The sequence below is a fragment of the Sminthopsis crassicaudata genome, chromosome 4, assembly GCF_048593235.1.
Source record: "Sminthopsis crassicaudata isolate SCR6 chromosome 4, ASM4859323v1, whole genome shotgun sequence".
NCBI lineage: Eukaryota > Metazoa > Chordata > Mammalia > Dasyuromorphia > Dasyuridae > Sminthopsis > Sminthopsis crassicaudata.
Genome location: NC_133620.1, coordinates 404201288 through 404221420, shown reverse-complemented (window position 1 = coordinate 404221420; position 20133 = coordinate 404201288). Strand labels below are relative to the sequence as shown.

General features: G+C 39.0%; 1 protein-coding gene across 1 annotated transcript in view; it reads left to right on the top strand.

The window, feature by feature from the left end:
- Positions 1-18612: 18612 nt before the first annotated feature.
- The window catches only part of CCDC185 (coiled-coil domain containing 185), a 2209-nt gene continuing 688 nt past the window's right edge, over positions 18613-20133 (top strand). Inside the window, exon 1 of the mRNA XM_074262645.1 lies at positions 18613-20133. This exon is cut by the window's right edge and continues 688 nt beyond it. Coding sequence (XP_074118746.1) covers positions 18784-20133 — 1350 coding nt within the window. The 5' untranslated portion in view covers positions 18613-18783.

Sequence of the window (20133 nt, the reverse complement as noted above, 5' to 3'; positions counted from 1 at the left end):
AGAAAGAGGCAGTTCCTATCAGTAGCAAGAGAATGCCACTTAGCTTATTATTTGCCAACATATCCTTTCTTTTTTCCATAGGAAAGCTGATGAGTTAAGCTAAGGGTAGTAAAATATGGAGCACTATGTTCATGGTTGTCCTAGACAATATATCTAAAACTGGAAAGTAATTTAGAAATCATTTGGTGTCCTCTCCTCCCCCCATCTTACAGATAAGGAAACTGAGGCCCTAGAGAGGTTATGCTGATTTTTCAAAGTCAGAAAAGTATTAGAGGAATACAGGCTAAGGATTCAAACCCAGGTCTTCTAACTACAAATCCATGATTGTTGTCCATCAAGTTACATTTCCCAATTGGGTGGACGAATAGAACAACAGAAATAGTGCTACACCTGGGCATCAGAAAATTTGGTTTTCATCCTGTCTTTGTCATTGACTAGCTAAGTGATCATCTTACAAATCTGGAACCCTTTACAGATCTGTACCCCTGTTTGGGGGTGGAAGGAAGTTGGGTTAGTACATAAAGTGGAGATAACTGTAGTACCAATTTTGAGGGTTCTAATGAGGCTCACCTGAAAAGTGAAGTACATTCATCTGTAAATGAAGTACCATGTTAGCATTAGCTTTTATCAATAATTGATTATGGATTTCCAAAAGGCACAGATAAAAAACAAGAACTACTACTGTTTCTTTAAATGTTTGACTGTTGGAACAAGAATTTCAGTTATAAGGAATTCAGAAGAGAGTCATTTTTGTTCCTCTTGGTGGTGGAGGGTTGTTTTTGTTTTGGGTTTTTTTTGGTAAGTGTAATCACCCTGCTGGCAGAGACAGCATATGGTTTACTGTTGTATTGTGCTCATTTTATACTACCAATTTCAATGACACTTCATTCTTATTTTCTGGTAAGCCAATTCCACAGAGCCTCTGAAGATTTATCAGAAAACACCTGGTCCCTTCCTTCCCCATCCTGCTTAGAGTTTTTCCCATAATCCTTAGTGCTCCAAAATAATAATCCCTTCTGTATTGTGGGTATGCACATATGTATAATGAATATTATATGATTTTGTATTCATTTTACAATTTAAAATTTTATTGTTAATATAATGCTTACTCCTAACTATCCCACTCCCATGTATTCTGCAAGCCAGTGACACTGGCTTTCCTATACTTTTGATAGACAACTACTCCAACTTCCAACTCAATGCATTTTCTCTTTCTGCCCCATAATTGGAGCTCTCTTCACTCTCATCTCTGCTTCTCAACTCCTCAACTCTCTGCTTCCTTCAAGTTTTTGTCAAAATCCCATCTTTTGCAACATGCCTTTCTAGATTTTTCTTAATGCCACCTTCCCTCTGTTGATCATTTCCAATTTGTCCTATATAATTTGTTTTCTCCTCAGTTAGTGAATTCCTTGAGAGCAGGAATTGACTTTTATCTTTATTTGCATCCCTGTTGCTTAGCTCAGCACCTGGTACATAGAAGGTACTTAATAAATGCTTGACCATCATTATTTTTCTATCCATTAGTTTTGTCTGACTTAAATTTATAATCTCTTTGAGGGCAAAGACCATGTGAATTCTTCTTGTTTGTGATGGGAAGAATGTGTGAAAGGAGGGGAAAAAATACTGAATATAGAATCTCACAACATAAGTTTGAATCCTTTACTACCAATGTGATTCTTGAGTAAACCTTGTCTTTTTAACCTCTTGGGTTCCAGTTTCTTCATCTGTAAAATGAAATGACCTTTAAAAGTACCCTCCAGCTCTTTATCTATTTTTCCCCCTGAGGCTGGGGTTAAGTGACTTGCCCAGGGTCACACAGCTAGGAAGTGTTAAGTGTCTGAGACCAGATTTGAACTTGGGTCCTCCTGAATTCAAGGCTGGTGCTCTATCCACTGGGCCACCTAAATGCCCCTCTTTATCTATTCTTTTTTTTTTTTTTTTTTTTTTTTTTTAATTTTTTTATTTTATTTTATAATTATAACATTTTTTGACAGTACATATGCATGGGTAATTTTTTACAACATTATCCCTTGCATTTACTTCTATTCAGATTTTTTCCCTTCCTCCCCCAACCCCCTCCCCCAGATGGCAAAGCAGTCCTATATATGTTAAATATATTACAGTATAATTTAGATACAATATATGTGTGTAGAACCGAATTTTTTTGTTGCACAGGAAGAATTGGATTCAGAAAATAACAGTTTACACTCATTTCCCAGTGTTCCTTTTCTGGATGTAGCTGTTTCTGTCCATCATTAATCAATTGGAATTGGATTAGCTCTTCTCTATGTTGAAGAAATCCACTTCCATCAGCATACATCCTCGTACAGTATCATTGTTGAAGTGTATAATGATCTTCTGGTTCTGCTCGTTTCACTCAGCATCAGTTGATGTAAGTCTCTCCAAGCCTCTCTGTATTTCTCCTGTTGGTCATTTCTTATAGAACAATAATATTCCATAACATTCATATACCATAGTTTACCCAACCATTCTCCAATTGATGGACATCCATTCATCTTCCAGCTTCTAGCCACTATGAAAAGGGCTGCCACAAACATTTTGGCACATACAGGACTGTTAGGATTACTAAGTGAGAACTGAGGTTGTCTGGACAGTGACAAGGTGAGAATTCAGGTTTTCTGGACAATTACAAGGTGAGAACTCAGGTTGACTTGATAGAGGGGGCAAGCTCATTGGCTGGGGTGGTTCTTCCCAGAAGCCCTTGCATTATCCCACGCCCATTCTCTGGGAGAATAAAAGAGAGGACTCTCAGAGAAAGAAGAAGACTCTCTGCATTACATCAGGCCTGACGGGGCTCTCTGCAGGAAGGGAAGTCACTTCTAAGGACAAGAGTTAACAGCAACTGCCTGGAGACAACGGTTCACTACAGGAAGAAGAATCTGTCTTAAAGATTTGAGTAGACAAAGCAGATCTCTTCCCAGAGAGCGATCCAGCAGCTTCTAGAGACGACAGCTCGCTACATTTGGCGTCCACACGTGGGGCAAGGACTTTTGCTTATCCTGACAAGAGGAGCTAGATCAGACCTTCGCAATTTGGCACCCGAACAGGGACAGACACAGTCCTGATTCCAGTAGAAAAGCCTCCCATCCAGATCTCAGTCTCTCTGACCCAGAACCGTGAGTAAAGAGGAAACTTTGTTAAAGATTAAGTGAGTGTGCTAATAGATAAATAAGGAACTTAACTTGTTAAGGGCTAAACCAGGAATCTCTTATAGCTGAAATGGGGCAGATGTTAGCTATATTCAATCCCTGGACCTCAGCCGACTCAACCCCAGCCCCAGAAGCAACCTCAGCTCCATTCAGGAGTGGTACTATAGAGAGTATAATCAACATAATTGAGGAGCAGAGTTTACTTGTAACCTGGGTACAGATTGCTAAACTCTTGGCTGCATTAAGACGCACATCCCCTTGGTTCTTAGAGGAAGAAAAGATAGATGTAGATAAATGGAAGCTAGTGGGATATGAAATGAAAGAATTTCAAGCAAAAAATGGGCCTCGTTCAATTTCTGCAGAAGTATTTTATATCTACAACATAGTTCAATTAGCCTTAAACTATCAAGCAAGTTGTAGGAGAAGGAAAAGTTCTAAAAATGAACAGAGGAGGAAGTGTGAGGAAAAAAGGAAAGATCAAGATCTTTCCCTAGAGCAAGAGGATTTAAATGAGGAATTATGGTATGATTCTCTTGAAGAAGCTTCAACCCTGCCTAGAGAACAGATTATTGACAGGCCCACATCAACCCCACCTTCAGAGATGGAGGAAGAAAGAGGGGAAGAGGCAGAAACACAAACAGAATTGCCTGTGAAGAAGCCTAAGCCCATGACAAGATTAGAAAAAGCATTGGTTAAAGCTAAGAGAGAAGGACAGGATATAAGTGATTTTATACATGCATATCCTGTGATTGAAAATACTGACTCTGTAGGTAAAAAAAGGAGAAGATATGCACCTTTAGATTTGAATACAATTAAGGATTTGAAAAAAGGTTGTACCCTTTATGGGGCTACATCAGCTTATGTCAAAATGTTACTAGATGGTTTGTCTTATGAAGTCCTAACCCCGAATGATTGGAAATCCATAGCAAGGACATGTCTGGAACCTGGAGAAAATTTATTATGGCTTGCGGAATTTCATGAATTATGTAAAATTCAAGTCAGATGCAATTTGGAAATAGGAGTTAACACACAATTCACTTTTGAGCACTTAGCTGGTGAAGGTCAGTATGGAGAGAATTCGGAACAAATTAATTATACCATGACAATATATGAGCAAATTGCTAAGGCTGCAATAAAAGCTTGGGGTGTCCTTCCTGGACAGAAAGATCGTGGAGAGGCTTTCACTAAAATACAGCAAGGTCCCAATGAACCTTTTGCAGATTTTGTGGGACGTTTGCAAACTGCTGTCAAAAGAACTATTGGAGAAAATTCAGCTACAGAAATAATGACCAGACATCTGGCTAAGGAAAATGCCAATGAGATTTGCAAAAGAATTATATGGGGATTAGACAAAGATGCTCCTTTAGAGGAGATCATAAGACGCTGTGCTACAGTGGGAACAAATGCTTTTTACACCCAGACAATGATGAATGTGGAAAGACAGGGTCCCTCATGGCAAGGGCCTTCTAGAGAAACTCGGCGATGTTTTCAATGTGGAAAAATTGGACATCTAAGAGCTCAGTGTAGGTATGGAGATACAGTGAGAAGACAGGGTGAGAGAAGACCTAAAACCCCATGTCCAAAATGCAACAGAGGACTCCATTGGGCATCAGAGTGTAAACTAATTCAGGGAAACGGGATGAGGGGCCCAGGTCCAGGGCCCCAGGCAAAAAAGACTTGGGGCATGATGGCAGCTGATGTTACACCTAAAGAGCCTTTAGAAGGCCAGGACTCTGATTTAATCAATCAGCAGAGAAGCAATCACATGGCAGAAAGGGATTACCTGATAAGTCAGTCAAAAGGCAATCAGATTGCAAAAATGGATTACACTTGGGGAGAATACAGGCCTTTTAAACCAATACAGGCCCAGTGCGAACAACTCCAATGTAATTGTCAGATGATGAGAAGAGATTTAGAAAGTGGTAAATAGAAGGAAATTAGATAGGTTAACTGCCTGGGAGAGAGGGTTTGCTTGTATTTCTTCAGCAGGAGAAGGAATCAGATGGGTGCCAACGAGTCATATTCGCCTTATCCATCAGAGAGAGACAGAAAAAGAGAAAGACCTCAAAATAAAGGAGAAGATCTAAGAAACATCTGACACTGAAAGAGCATGGATAATAAGAAGACTGTTAAAGAACTTTAAAAACCAGCAGGAATCATTGGACTTCCTCACACAAGATGAGACTAATGGACAATGGACTTATGGACATTTATAAATTTTCAATTTATGATTATTTGATTATGATTATGTTATATACTTCTAGCATGTGTTATGTTACTATGTTACTATGTGCTTATGTAATTTATGTAATTATCTGTAATACTTCCCATATTGATGGATTTATGTTTCAAGGTCATTTATGTAATTATCTGTAATACTTCCCATATTGATGGATTTATGTTTCAAGGTCATGACTGTCCTATGTTCTAAATCAAAAGAAAGGGGGAGATGTTAGGATTACTAAGTGAGAACTGAGGTTGTCTGGACAGTGACAAGGTGAGAATTCAGGTTTTCTGGACAATTACAAGGTGAGAACTCAGGTTGACTTGATAGAGGGGGCAAGCTCATTGGCTGGGGTGGTTCTTCCCAGAAGCCCTTGCATTATCCCACGCCCATTCTCTGGGAGAATAAAAGAGAGGACTCTCAGAGAAAGAAGAAGACTCTCTGCATTACATCAGGCCTGACGGGGCTCTCTGCAGGAAGGGAAGTCACTTCTAAGGACAAGAGTTAACAGCAACTGCCTGGAGACAACGGTTCACTACAGGAAGAAGAATCTGTCTTAAAGATTTGAGTAGACAAAGCAGATCTCTTCCCAGAGAGCGATCCAGCAGCTTCTAGAGACGACAGCTCGCTACACAGGACCCTTTCCCTTCTCTAGTAGTTCCTTGGGGTATAAGCCCAGTAGTAGTATGGCTGGGTCAAAGGGTATGCACATTTTGATAACTTTTTGGGCATAATTCCAGATTGCTCTCCAGAATGGTTGGATTCTTTCACAACTCCACCAACAATGCATCATTGTCCCAGTTTTCCCACAGCCCCTCCAACATTCATCGTTATTTGTTCCTGTCATCTTAGCCAATCTGACAGGTGTGTAATGATACCTCAGAGTTGTCTTAATTTGCATTTCTCTGATCAATAGTGATTTGGAACACTCTTTCATATGAGTGGAAATAGTTTTAATTTCATCATCTGAAAATTGTCTGTTCATATCCTTTGACCATTTATCAATTGGAGAATGGCTTGATGTCTTATAAATTAAAGCCAATTCTCTGTATATTTTGGAGATGAGGCCTTTATCAGAACCTTTAACTGTAAAAATTTTTTCCCAATTTGTTACTTCCCTTCTAATCTTGTTTGCATTAGTTTTGTTTGTGCAGAAACTTTTTAATTTGGTGTAATCAAAATGTTCTATTTTGTGATCAATAATGGTCTCTAGTTCTCCCTTGGACACAAACTCCTTCCTCCTCCACAAGTCTGAGAGGTAAACCATCCCATGTTCCTCCAATTTATTTATGATTTCGTTCTTTATGCCTAAATCTTGGACCCATTTTGATCTAATCTTAGTATGTGGTGTTAAATGTGGGTCCATGCCTAGTTTCTGCCATACTAATTTCCAGTTTTCCCAGCAGTTTTTGTCAAATAATAAATTCTTATCCCAAAATTTGGGATCTTTGGGTTTGTCAAAGATTAGATTGCTATTTTTATTCACTATCTTGTCCTTTGTATCTAATCTGTTCCACTGATCTACCGGTCTATTTCTTAGCCAATACCAAATGGTTTTGGTGACTGTTGCTTTATAATATAGCTTTAAATCAGGTACACTTAGACCACCTTCCTCTGACTTTTTTTTCATTAGTTCCCTTGCAATTCTCGACCTTTTATTCTTCCATATGAATTTTGTTGTTATTTTTTCTAGGTCATTAAAATAGTTTCTTGGGAGTCTGATTGGTATAGCACTAAATAAATAGATTAGTTTGGGGAGTATTGTCATCTTTATTATATTCGCTCAGCCTATCCAAGAACATTGAATGTCTTTCCAATTATTTAAATCTGACTTTATTTTTGTGGCAAGTGTTTTGTAATTTTGCTCATATAATTCCTGACTCTCCTTTGGTAGATATATTCCCAAATATTTGATACTATCGACTGTTATTTTGAATGGAATTTCTCTTTGTATCTCTTGCTGTTGGATTGTGTTGGTAATGTATAAAAATCCTGAGGATTTATGTGGATTTATTTTGTATCCTGCGACTTTGCTAAAATTCTGAATTATTTCTAATAGCTTTTTAGCAGAGTCTTTGGGGTTCTCTAAGTATACCATCATGTCATCTGCGAAAAGTGACAATTTGATTTCTTCATTTCCTACTCTAATTCCTTGGATCTCTTTCTCGGCTCTTATTGCCAAGGCTAGAGTTTCTAGTACTATATTGAATAGTAATGGTGATAGTGGGCAACCTTGTTTCACTCCTGATCTTACAGGGAAAGGTTCTAGTTTATCACCATTACATATGATGTTTACTGAAGGTTTTAAATATATACTCCTTATTATTTTAAGGAATAGTCCATTTATTCCTATACTCTCAAGCGTTTTTAGTAGGAATGGATGTTGGATTTTATCAAATGCCTTTTCTGCATCTATTGAGATGATCATATGGTTTTTATTAATTTGATTATTAATATGGTCAATTATACTAATAGTTTTCCTAATATTAAACCAGCCCTGCATTCCTGGTATAAATCCCACTTGGTCATAGTGTATTATCCTGGGGATGATTTTCTGAAGTCTATTTGCTAATATCTTATTTAAGATTTTAGCATCAATATTCATTAAGGAAATTGGTCTATAGTTTTCTTTCTCAGTTTTTGATCTACCTGGTTTAGGTATCAGTACCATGTCTGTGTCATAGAAGGAATTTGGTAGGACTCCTTCAATCCCTATTTTTCCAAATAGTTTACATAGCATTGGAGTTAGTTGTTCTTTAAATGTTTGGTAGAATTCACCTGTAAACCCATCTGGTCCTGGGGACTTTTTCTTAGGAAGTTGGTTAATAGCTTGGTCTATTTCTTTTTCTGAGATGGGACTATTTAGACTACTTACTTCTTCCTCTGTTAATCTGGGCAAGCTATATTTTTGAAGGTATTCTTCCATTTCATTTAAGTTATCGAATTTATCGGCATAAAGTTGAGCAAAGTAGCTCCTAACTATTGTTCTAATTTCCTCTTCATTAGTGGTGAGTTCACCCTTTTCATTTTCAAGACTATCAATTTGCTTTTTCTCTTTCCTTTTTTTAATCAGGTTTACTAAGGGTTTGTCTATTTTGTTGGTTTTTTCATAAAACCAACTCTTAGTTTTATTAATTAATTCAATAGTTTTTTTACTTTCAATTTTATTAATCTCACCTTTTATTTTTTGAATTTCAAGTTTTGTGTTTGTCTGGGGCTTTTTAATTTGTTCCTTTTCTAGCAATTTTAGTTGTAAACCTAATTCGTTGGCCCTCTCTTTCTCTATTTTATGCAGGTAGGCCTGTAGAGATATAAAACTTCCCCTAATTACTGCTTTGGCTGTATCCCACACATTTTGGTATGATGTCTCATTATTGTCATTTTCTTGGGTGAAGTTATTAATTATGTCTATGATTTGCTGTTTTACCCAATCATTCTTTAGTATAAGATTATTTAGTTTCCAATTATTTTTTGGTCTATTTTCCCCTGGCTTTTTATTAAATGTTATTTTGATTGCATTATGGTCTGAAAAGGATGCATTTACTATTTCTGCCTTACTGCATTTGATTTTGAGGTTTTTATGCCCTAGTATATGATCAATTTTTGTATAGGTTCCATGAACTGCTGAGAAGAAAGTATATTCCTTTCTGTCTCCATTTAGCTTTCGCCAAAGATCTATCATATCAAACTTTTCTAGTATTCTATTTACCTCTTTGACTTCTTTCTTATTTATTTTGTGGTTTGATTTATCTAATTCTGAGAGTGCAAGGTTGAGATCTCCCGCTATTATAGTTTTGCTATCTATTTCCTCTTGCAGTTCTCTTAATTTCTCTTTTAAGAATTTAGATGCTGCACCACTTGGTGCATACATGTTTAATATTGATACTGCTTCACTATTGATGCTTCCCTTTAGCAGGATATAATGCCCTTCCTTATCTCTTTTAATTAGATCAATTTTTGTTTTTGCTTGATCTGAGATGAGGATGGCTACTCCTGCTTTTTTGGTTTTGCCTGAAGCATAATAGATTCTGCTCCACCCTTTTACTTTTAGTTTGAATGTCTCATCCTGTTTCAGGTGTGTTTCCTGTAAACAACATATAGTAGGATTCTGACTTTTAATCCAGTCTGCTAACTGCTTCCTCTTTATGAGGCAGTTTGCCCCATTCACATTTATGGTTAGAAGGACTAATTCTATATTGCTTGCCATCCTATTAACCCCTGCTTATGCTTTTCCCCTTTCCTTCCCTTTTACCCTCCTATTCAGTATTAAACTGGTAAACACCACTTGCTTTTCACAGCCCTCCCTTTTTAGGATCCCTCCCCCACCTTAAAGATCCTCCCCTTATTTTACCCCTTTTCCTCGAAATTACTGTATTCCCTTCCCCTTAGCTTACTCCTTTCCTTTCACTTTTCAATGAAGTGGAAGAAGTTTCACCATAAATCGAATATGTCTATTGATACACACTATGTTCATCTCCCTCCTTTCTTTCTCTCAGATATAATAGGTTACCTTTGCCTCTTCATGAGATGTAGTACCACCACTTTATACTTTTTAATGATATAATCTCCTTTCCACCTCTAGTTTCTAAGGCAAATTGTACATATGTTCTTTACATATTTTTTTGACAGAAGTATAGTTCTCAAGATTTCTTTTTACCTTTTTTAGAAGTCTCTTGAGTTCTGTATTTGAAGATCAAACCTCTTATGTAGGTCTGGTTTTTTCATCAAAAATAGATGGAATTCATTTATTTCGTTAAATGTCCATCTTCTTCCCTGGAAAACGATGCTCATTCTTGCTGGGTAAGTTATTCTTGGCTGCATACCAAGTTCCTTAGCCTTTCGGAATATCATGTTCCAGGCCCTGCGTTCTTTTAATGTGGATGCTGCTAGATCCTGTGTTATCCTTATTGTGGATCCTCCATATCTGAATTGTTTTTTTCTAGCAGCTTCCAATATCTTTTCCTTTGTCTGATGGTTCTTGAACTTGGCCACTATATTTCTTGGCGTTTTGATTTTAGGGTCCCTTTCAGTAGGTGATCGATGAATTTTCTCAATGTCTATTTTACCCTCTGTTTCCAAAACGTCTGGGCAGTTCTCTTTGATAATTTCCTCGAAAATGGTGTCCAAGCTCTTTTTTTCCTCCCATTTTTCAGGGAGTCCGATTATTCTCAAATTGTCTCTCCTGGATCTGTTTTCCAGGTCTGTTGTCTTTCTGGTAAGGTACTTGACAGTCTTTTCAATTGTTTCATTTCTCTGGTTTTGCTTGACTCCCTCTTGGTTTCTCCTTGAGTCATTCATTTCTACTTGTTCCAGTCTAATTTTCAATGATGTATTTTCTTCACTCACTTTTTTTATATCTCTTTGTAATTGTCCAATTGAGTTTTTATCTTCTATGGAATTTTTTTCCATTTTATCCATTTTATTTTTTAGAGAGCTGATTTCTTTTTCCAGCTCTCTAATCCTGTTTTCCTTGGAGTTGTTTACCTTTTCCAGCTCACTAATCTTGTTTCTCAATGATTTGATTTCTTTATCCACTCTGTCTTTGAATGCATGGGATGACTTCTCCAGGCTCTCTTGCCAAGCTTCCCTTTCCTTTTCCCATTTCTCTTCCAGCTCTCTTGTGAGAGCCTTTTTGATTTCCTCCATGAGGTTCTTTTGTATTGAGGAGCAGCTTATATCCCTCCCAGGGGATACATCTGGGGACAGTCTGTTCCTAGTCTCCTCAGCATTTGAAGTCTGCTCCCTCTCCACACAGAAGCTGTCAATGGTTAGAGCCCTTTTGAATTTTTTGTTCATTTTGTCAGAGTAGGAATCAAAGAAAACAAACTGACAAGAGAAACAATTGGTCTGTTTTGAGGGGGATAGGGCTGGATGTTATTAATGGGCTTCCTCTACAGACTGGGGGTAGGGCAGCAGAGAGCCACTAACAGCACAGCAATGACTGTACTGAGTCTGCGCTCTGAGGCTCTGAGAACGCACCGAGTCAGTCCAGGTGGGGGTTGGGGGTGGCCGGGCTCTGAGAGACGCTGGCTTTCTGGGGTTTTAATCTTCACCTCCGGTGTTTACACCCTCTCCACCGCTCCTGGCTTGCTGCCAAGACGGAGCATCCACACAGGGGCAAAAGCCCTTTCACAGAAACGGCAGAGATCACACCCCTCCCCCTCCGGTCTGAGCTGTGTGAGCTGCCTGTCTTGCTCTGGCTGCCTGCCCTCAGTCTGCGCCCAGTCTGATTGACCCTCCCCCGAACAAACACAGACCTTTTCTGGCGACTTTCAAGGATGTCTTCTCTTGGTGATAATTTGTGGATTTCTTTCTGGGTCAAGCATTAAGTCAGAGGCTTGTCATGAAGTAAGTTCTGAGAGAAAACGAAGAGCTCAAGCAGCTGTATGCCTCCACGCCGCCATCTTGGCCGGAAGTGCTCTCTTTATCTATTCTTCATCTATATTGTCTTCACAAAAGTGAGCTGACATCACAGGCTGTGAATTTTTGTGTCTTTGGGCAGTGACCTCTCTCACTTTCCTCATCTGCAAAACAAAGTGGTTAGAATTTATGATTTCAAATATTCCTTCCAGTTGTGACCACAAAGTATTATATACAAACTGAGAACTCAAAATACCTTTGGACGATGAAATTAGCAATGGTAATCTATTACCTCATCAGTGGGGGAACTGTCTCTGAAGGCAGCAGAATTCATTCTTATTATACTTTGTGACTCATTCATGTCTACCTGTAAATCCTTCATGGAGAGCCCATACAATGTGCCCAAGATCTTTCTATTGATCTCTTCACATCGTGTAATTGCCAAAGGGATACAATACATGGTTTGTTCATTGAATAACATAGTTTATCCTTCATTTGACTCATAATAAAATAATATTTGTAAAACACATTGCAAATCTTAAAACACTAGAGAAGACTAGCTATTATAATAATAATATAATTATCTAACTACATGCCCCGCCTACTCCATAATAATGTAAATAATAATAATGTAAATTAATGTAAAGACATTATACATTTGCAAAAGATTTTATACTTTTAAATGTATATGTAATATACATATAGTTTGATAGTTTTATTTTTTTAGTAAAAGATTTTATACTTTTAAATATGTATGTAATATACATATAGTTTGATAGTTTTATTTTTTTCAGTTTATAAGGATTTATAATGTCAATCTTTACCTCTTACTCCTCTCTAGTGAGAAAAAAAATAAAAAATAAAGCCTTTGATACAGAGCTGCATAGTCTGGCAAAAATAATTTGCATAATAAGCATATCTGAAAGAGTATATCTGTATTTTCAATTCATCACCTCTCAGCCAGGAGGTGAATGGCATGTTTCATCTTCATTCTTCCTCATTTATCATTGTGTGGATCAAAAATGTTGTCATTCAGTCATATCCAACTCTTCCTGACCCCATCATTTGGGATTATCTTGGCAAAAGTACTAAAGAAGTTTTCTATTTCCTTCTTCTGCTCATTTTACAGATGAAGAATAGAAACAAACAGGGTTTAAGTAACTTACCCAGGGTCACCCAACTAATAAGTATCTGAGGCTAGCTTTGAACTCAGGAAGAGATGGTCCTTTGATCCCAGGTCTGGGTTGTAAACACTGTACCATCTAGCTGCCTTGTTATCATTATATAAATTGTTCTATTTTTGTTCACTTTACTTTTCAGTTCATAGGAGTCTCCTCAGTTTCTTCCAAAAGTATCCATTTTCATTATTTCTTTTGGCACAATAATATTCAAATACATTCATAAGTCATAATATTTAGCCACCTCTCCTTATATAAAGATAATCTTATAGTTTCCTACTTTTGACTATTACACAAAAAAATTCTGCTGTAAATATTTTTGTACATATGGTTTTTTTCCTCTTTCTGTAATTTCTTTAGGAGTTTAGATATGGTAATGGCATAACTGAGTCAAACTATGATCACAATCTGATACATTTCTGGGCAAAGTTGCAAATTGCTTCCAAGAATGACTGGACTAATACACAGTTCCACTAATAGTGCATTAGTGTACCTGTTCTCCCTCATCAACTCCTACATTTCTATGCTGGTCTGATAAGTGTGCAATTGAACCTCAAAGTTGCTTTAATTCACATCTCTCTGATTAATAGTGACTTAAGAGTATTTTATATGATTGTTGATAGCTTGGATTTCTTTCTTTGAAAATTACCTATTCATATTTTTTGACCATTTATCTAATGGGGAAAGGCTCTTAGTCTTACAAATTTGAATCAGTTTCTAAAATTTTGGTCATTTGAATCACTTTCTGAATTTTTGGTCATAACTTTGTAGAAAATTTGCTTCCTCCATCAAAATCTATTCACAGTTAGCTAAGAAGTATAATTTTATATAAGAATATAATAAGAAGACCTTTATCAGAAAAACTCACTGCAAAAAGTTTTTTCAGTTCCCTGTTTTTCTAGTTTTATATTTTTCAAAGTTACTTCCAAATTACTTCCAAAGTATTTATTATTCCAAAGTACTTCCAAATCTCTTCCGATCCTCATAATAATAATCATATGAAATGGGTGGGAAGTGTGTTCTATTAGCAATATTTAATGTTAATAGTTAATAATGTTGATAGTTAATAGTTAATAATAATGTTAATAGTTAATAATGCTGCTTAAATGATTGTCCAAAATCAGGACAGTAAATCAGTGACAGGGATGGAACTAAAACATTTGTCATAGGAAATGCATAGATTTAGAGAAGGTAGTTCAATAGCCACCTAATGAGGGTAATCTTTAATGTCCAGTTTCTTCTACTGTATAATTGCCTATGGTGCTCGCTAGCATGTTTCTCTAAATGGAACTTTAAAGCATCTAAAATAACTAATGAATATCAGTGCCCTAGACCAGGACTTCTTAAATTTTTTCCATTCATGACCCCTTTTTGCCCAAGAAATTTTTACATGACTCCAATTATATAAGAATATAAAATAGGTATACAAACCAAACTTTCCTGATAATAAATCATAATTTATTTTAAAATAATTCTTTAACAGATATATCATTGTACCATTTATTAAAAACAAAAGAAAATTTGCATACTAAGGAGATAGATATGCTTATTTACTTTTACATAAAAAATTAAATTTTGGCATAGTTGATGCCTTTTACTGTTGCCAAATTTTCAGGATCCCCACATTCAGTTACATAACCCCATATGGCACTACAACCCACAGTTTAAAGTACTTTGCCCTAGACAGCTTTCAGGAGGTCATTTCTTCCATGTATAGTAATTTAATATTCAGAAGTTATTTGGGTATTTAAGATAATTAAACTCAGGCATAAGGTCATAGAACTTTGAGTTCAAAGGGACCCAATGAGGAAATGTAAGCCCAAAGCAATTATGACTTGTCTTGGATAAATTTATGCAAAGTCTATGATGCCAGGTTACATCTGAACAATATGAGAGTTATAGAATCGGAAAGTATATTAATAGTCACCTAATACATCTCTCTCATTTTACAGATGAGGAAACTGAGGCACAAAGAGGTTAAATTACTTGTCCAAAGTAACACAAATAGTAAGTAGCAGAGCTTGGATTTGAACTAGGATTTTACAATTTCAAAATCCAGATCAAAATACTTTTATAAAATACCTTGAAAGGTGCTACATAATTTGTAACTTATCACTGCTGTATTCATGGTCTAGATACTTCTTAACTTTGAAGACAATTAAACCATTCAAATTTAGTTTGATTTTCCCTAGCTTCCAAGAATGGATTGCTATTACATCAAGGAATGATCTTCAACAATGATACAAGTGTCTGCAAATAGAAATTTGGGGTGGAAACCTCTTCTCCTTTTCCAATAGACACATGTTAACTACTGCAAATGAGATTCTAGCCATTGCTGAGAGATGGAATTCTTCTGGAAGGCAACCGTTGCTATAGCTATGGCTACAGTGTCACTTGTGTTACAACCCCAGATTTGCATTTTGATCATCACAACAACCCTGGGAGTTAGATGCCACAAGTGTTATGTATTGTCCCCATGTTCAGAAGAGGAAACTGAGACTGAAAAGAGGATAAATGACTAAGTTACCAAGGTAAAAAGTATCTGAGGCAAGTTTGGAATCCAGATCTTTCTGACAGTAGGTCCAATACACAAGATCTTATCCACAACATAAGAATGATTATCTGTAGACTTGAGAGGCCGGATTAGGGCCCTTCTCTAGGATTCCATCCTTTATAGCTAAACAGTTCTACTTTGAACCACTTTCATTTTCTTAAGTAAGCAATAGGCATATTTGTAAGCATGTTTGCCTTTGGAGGGTGCATATTGAAATTTCAAATTTTCTATGTGGCTGATTTAAGGTGAAAATAATTTCCAGTTTGAAGAAGAGCAGGAGAAAATATTCACATTCAGAAGATATTCTCCCTCTTAAAAAAGAGAGAGAGAAAGAGAGAGAGAGAGAGAGAGAGAGAGAGAGAGAGAGAGAGAGAGAGAGAGATTCTTATTTTATTTATGTATTTATTTGTGGTTTATGGACCCCTGTGGAAGTTTAGTGAAGTCTATGAACCTCTCCTCAGAATAATGGTATTTTAAAAAATACATAATCATAATAACAATAGCTAATATTTATATGTCATGAATTTTAAGTGCTTTATAAATATTATTTCATTTGATCATTAATTGAATGAAATGCTACATTTCCTTAATGAAAATTAAGATGTAATTTTTTTCCAAGTCCAAGAACCCAGCACTATCCCCAATCCATTTATACATGCCTAAGGGAAGTCCACATTTAAAAACCCTGCTCCGAGATAAGGAATTGATTGTCTTCACAATGGAGAAATGTTTGATTAAGTAGGGGGCAGGAAACCTGACCATGAAAAACATTGGCCTACATGCTTTCTTTTAATTCCTCCTGTCAGTGTTATCAGTGAGCAGGGAATACGCCTAAATGTCCAAAGTTGGCAGTAGCCTGTAAAGAATTTCATTTCAATATGGTCATTTCATTGAATTTCAGTTCAATAAATGGCAAGTTTTGAAAAGGCAAAGAGGAAAAATTTAGGAGAGAATCTCAATAATGTATGTGTCCTTTGTTCCTCTTGCTCTCCACATCTACCGGTTGGGAACCCAGGCTTTCCTTAGGGACGCATCTGGGAAAATTAATTTGCTTCTTGATTGGCCTAAACAGATCATATTCTCCAAGATACACTTTGCCCTTTCTATTTAATTTGCGGTTGTACTATTACTTTCCTCCTATCCCAGAACAGCATCAAGATGTGTGAATTAACCATATTTCAAATACCAATTTGAATTAGTGCTATATCTCTAAACTTTTAGATTTCTTCCATGAAATGAACAAAAAAAAAAATTTGATCAAGATCTACCCATTGCAATTCCTATATTAGATAGCAAATTCCTCTTTAGAGGTAGGATGCCATATTGGATAGAACCTGAAAGTCAAGAAGATGTGGCTTCAAATCTTGTCTCTGACACAAACTGACTGTGATCATTTATCCAGTCCACAAACTAGGTAATTTTCTTTTTCTTTTTTTTTTTTTTAACAATATTTTTGGTTTCTTTTTCCAATAATATGTAAAACTTATTTCTAGCATTTTTCTTTAGAAAATTTTGAATTTTAAATTTCTTTCTCCCCCTCTCCTTGAGATGGTAAGCAATCTGAAATAGGTTATTCATGTGCAATCATGTGAAACATATTTCCATGTTAGTCATTTTGTGGAAGAAAACTGGAACCAAAAAAAGAAAGGAAGAAAGAAAGTAAAAAATAGTATGCTTTAATCTGTATTCAGACTCCATCAGTGTAGGCATTTTTCAAAGGCTACATAAGTTGCAAAGAAGATACTCACCTGCATTATGAGATGAAGTTTCCTCCTCTGGGAGAGTTCTCTATGCCAATAAAATCACAGGACCAGTCCGACTCTCTAATTACTTCAGATGAAAGATAATAAATCAGTACCTATGCTAAGGAAGGGAAAAGAGGAAAAGTCCACATACAAAGTACATGCATCAAAATTTTATTGAGATTTATTGCTAGATACTCTGTATATCCAACACAAACCTCAGGAAGCCCAGGAACAGAGGTACTGCAAGTCTCCAAGCCTGTGTCCAGCACAATTAGAAGTAGAAGTGTTAGTAGCTTATCAAATAACCTACTCCCAGATCTCTACTTTGGAATTCATGGATTGACTTAAGGATTTAAACCCATGTTATAGAACCCTAAAATATGACTATGTTCACAGCATCAGGCTACCCCAACTCTTAGCTACACGTCCTCTACTAAGATTATCTTCCATCTATTTCGTATATATCGTGCATTCCATAATTATTTGTCTATCGTCTCCCTTATTAGAACAGTAATTCCGTTAAGGCGAGGGAAGTTTTTGTTTCTCTTTGTATTCCCAGAGCTGATGGCACAGCACCTGGGCACATAAGGCACTATAAATGTTATTTTTTAACCAACTTTACTTGAAGACTTCATTCAGGCGAAGAAAAGTCCAAAAGAAACCCATTCCATTTGTAGATAACTCTAATTGTTAGGAAGCTTTTCCTTAACTTCAGACTCGGTCACTTCAGTCATTATAACAAAATGTTGGTTTTTACCCATCTCTTGTATGCCCAAGGTGTGATATGTGCCGCACTTTGATCTGTATTATAAACATTTCTCTATCACTTTAAGTGACAACAAAACACAGGACAGACTTTTAAATTTAATCTGCAAAATTTATATTTTTTTGTCCTTTACTTTCTCAAGTCTAGACAATCAACCAAATAATTAATTAGATAGTTGAGCTCCTAGAGGACAGGAATCGTCTTTTGCCTTTTGCAACCTCAGTGTTTAGCGCAGTGCCTGGCACGTATCGTTTAATGACATTTTCTCCATCACTTTAATTCTAGGCAATCAACCAAATAATTATTACATGGTAGGCTCTTCGAAGGTGCGAAGGAGCCTCCTTTCGCACTACCGGAAGTTTAGCACAGTGCCTAACAGATGCTTAATGTTTCCTGAGTGGGTGACCGAAAAGGGATTCAGACATTTGCTGCCACTGAAGAGTTAAGCCACCATGACTGCCCCAGCCCTCCGGGGAGGGCTCGGACCTGCCGCGAGGTGACACCCGACGCAGAGGAGACGTTTGAGTCCAGTGGCGGAGGGTCTTGCCCAGACTGAGCCGCAGAGCTGCGGGTGCTGGCGCAGGACCATTGTGAAGTGGCTTGGGCGTCACAGGCGGCGCAGGCCGCCCCCGGGGGTGGGGGTGGGGGTCAGAGGCCTGTCCGGGGCGTGACCGGGATTCATAAAGGACCTGCTGGACGGTCAGGAGGCTCCTCAGCGCCTCCGCCAGAACCCCCAGACGAGGCCAAGAGAGCAGCTCTGCAGAGGGCCGGGGTGCCGCCCGGGGGATGGAGGGCACGGGCCGCTTCTCGCCACTGCCCCACCTGGATGTCTACGACCACGAGCCGCTGGGCCGGGAACCCACGCCGCTGCCCCACGGCAGCTCGGGCGGCTTTAAGGGCGAGGGCCAGATGCCGGGCAAGGACGTGGCCGGCCGGCCGGGCTGCCAGGCCACGGAGCGAGCCCGCGGGGCGGTGGCCGCGGCCGCTCAGCAGGCGCACCACCCCCCGACGCCGCAGCCGCAGCGGCGCCTCTTCCCCAACTCGCCGCGGGAGAGCCGCAGTCTGACCGACGTGAGCCGGAGACCCCCTGACCGCGCGCGAAGGCAGATGCCCCGTAGCCGCCGTCCCGACGATGACCGCGAGTCGGCCGCCAGGTCTTTGCGGCACGGCAGGGCGGGTAGTTACACCTTGGCCTGGCAGCAGCCCCCGCCGGAGAGGCGGCCCCACTCGGGGAAAAAGGACACTCCCGCGCCCACCCCCCGCGGGGATTACACCTCTCCGCGAGGGACCCTGACTCTGGAGCGGGAACCCAGCGGAGACCAATGGGCCACGACTGTGCGCAGGAGCATGGGTCACTGGGATCCATCCTCTACCTCTTTGGAGAAGCCAGCCTTGCCCTCGAAAGAGCACAGAGCCCGAACCTCCTCCGGGGAGCTGCGTGGCAAGGCCATGAGCCCGCTGGTGGAACGTGGCGCCCAGTACTCCCAAAGCCCGGAGATTAACAAGGAGTCCGACTTGGAGCCCTTCCAAAACCTGAAGGACAAGCACTCGGAGGCCATGATCCCCGCCCGGGACAAAAAGATCGTCAACCTCATGCTAGAGCGGCTGAAGAAGGCCAGGAGGATACAGGAGCTGCAGCACCAGGCGGCCGAGGCCTGGGAGGAGGTGAAGCGCTGCAACCAGAGGTTCCAGATGATGATGGAGAGGGAGCGCCAGCAGCAGCTGTCACATAGCAAGGAGCAGTGGGAGCGGCAGAAAGAGGAGCGACGGGCCCGCCTCAGCAAGGAACAGCAGGAACGGCTGGAGACTTGGGAGAAGGAGATGGCCTTGAGAGACAGCAAGTGGAAGCGACAGGTTCAGGAACGGGAGAGCCAGCGCAGGGAGAAGTTGGAGAGAGCTCGGGAGCAAGCGGAGTACCGGAAGCATTGCCAGGAGCAGATGCTGAAAGAAAAGGAGGTGATGCAGAAGGACCTCCGCGAGCAGAACATTCAGCTGTTGCAGGAGAAGATGGTGCAGGCCTGCTACAAGAGGCAACTCAAGAACTTGGAAGGCAGGAAAAAACTTCAGGAGAACAACCTCGCTTCCTCAGCCAATCACCAGTTTCGGAAGGTCCTGCTAGACAGTCAGAACAAGGCC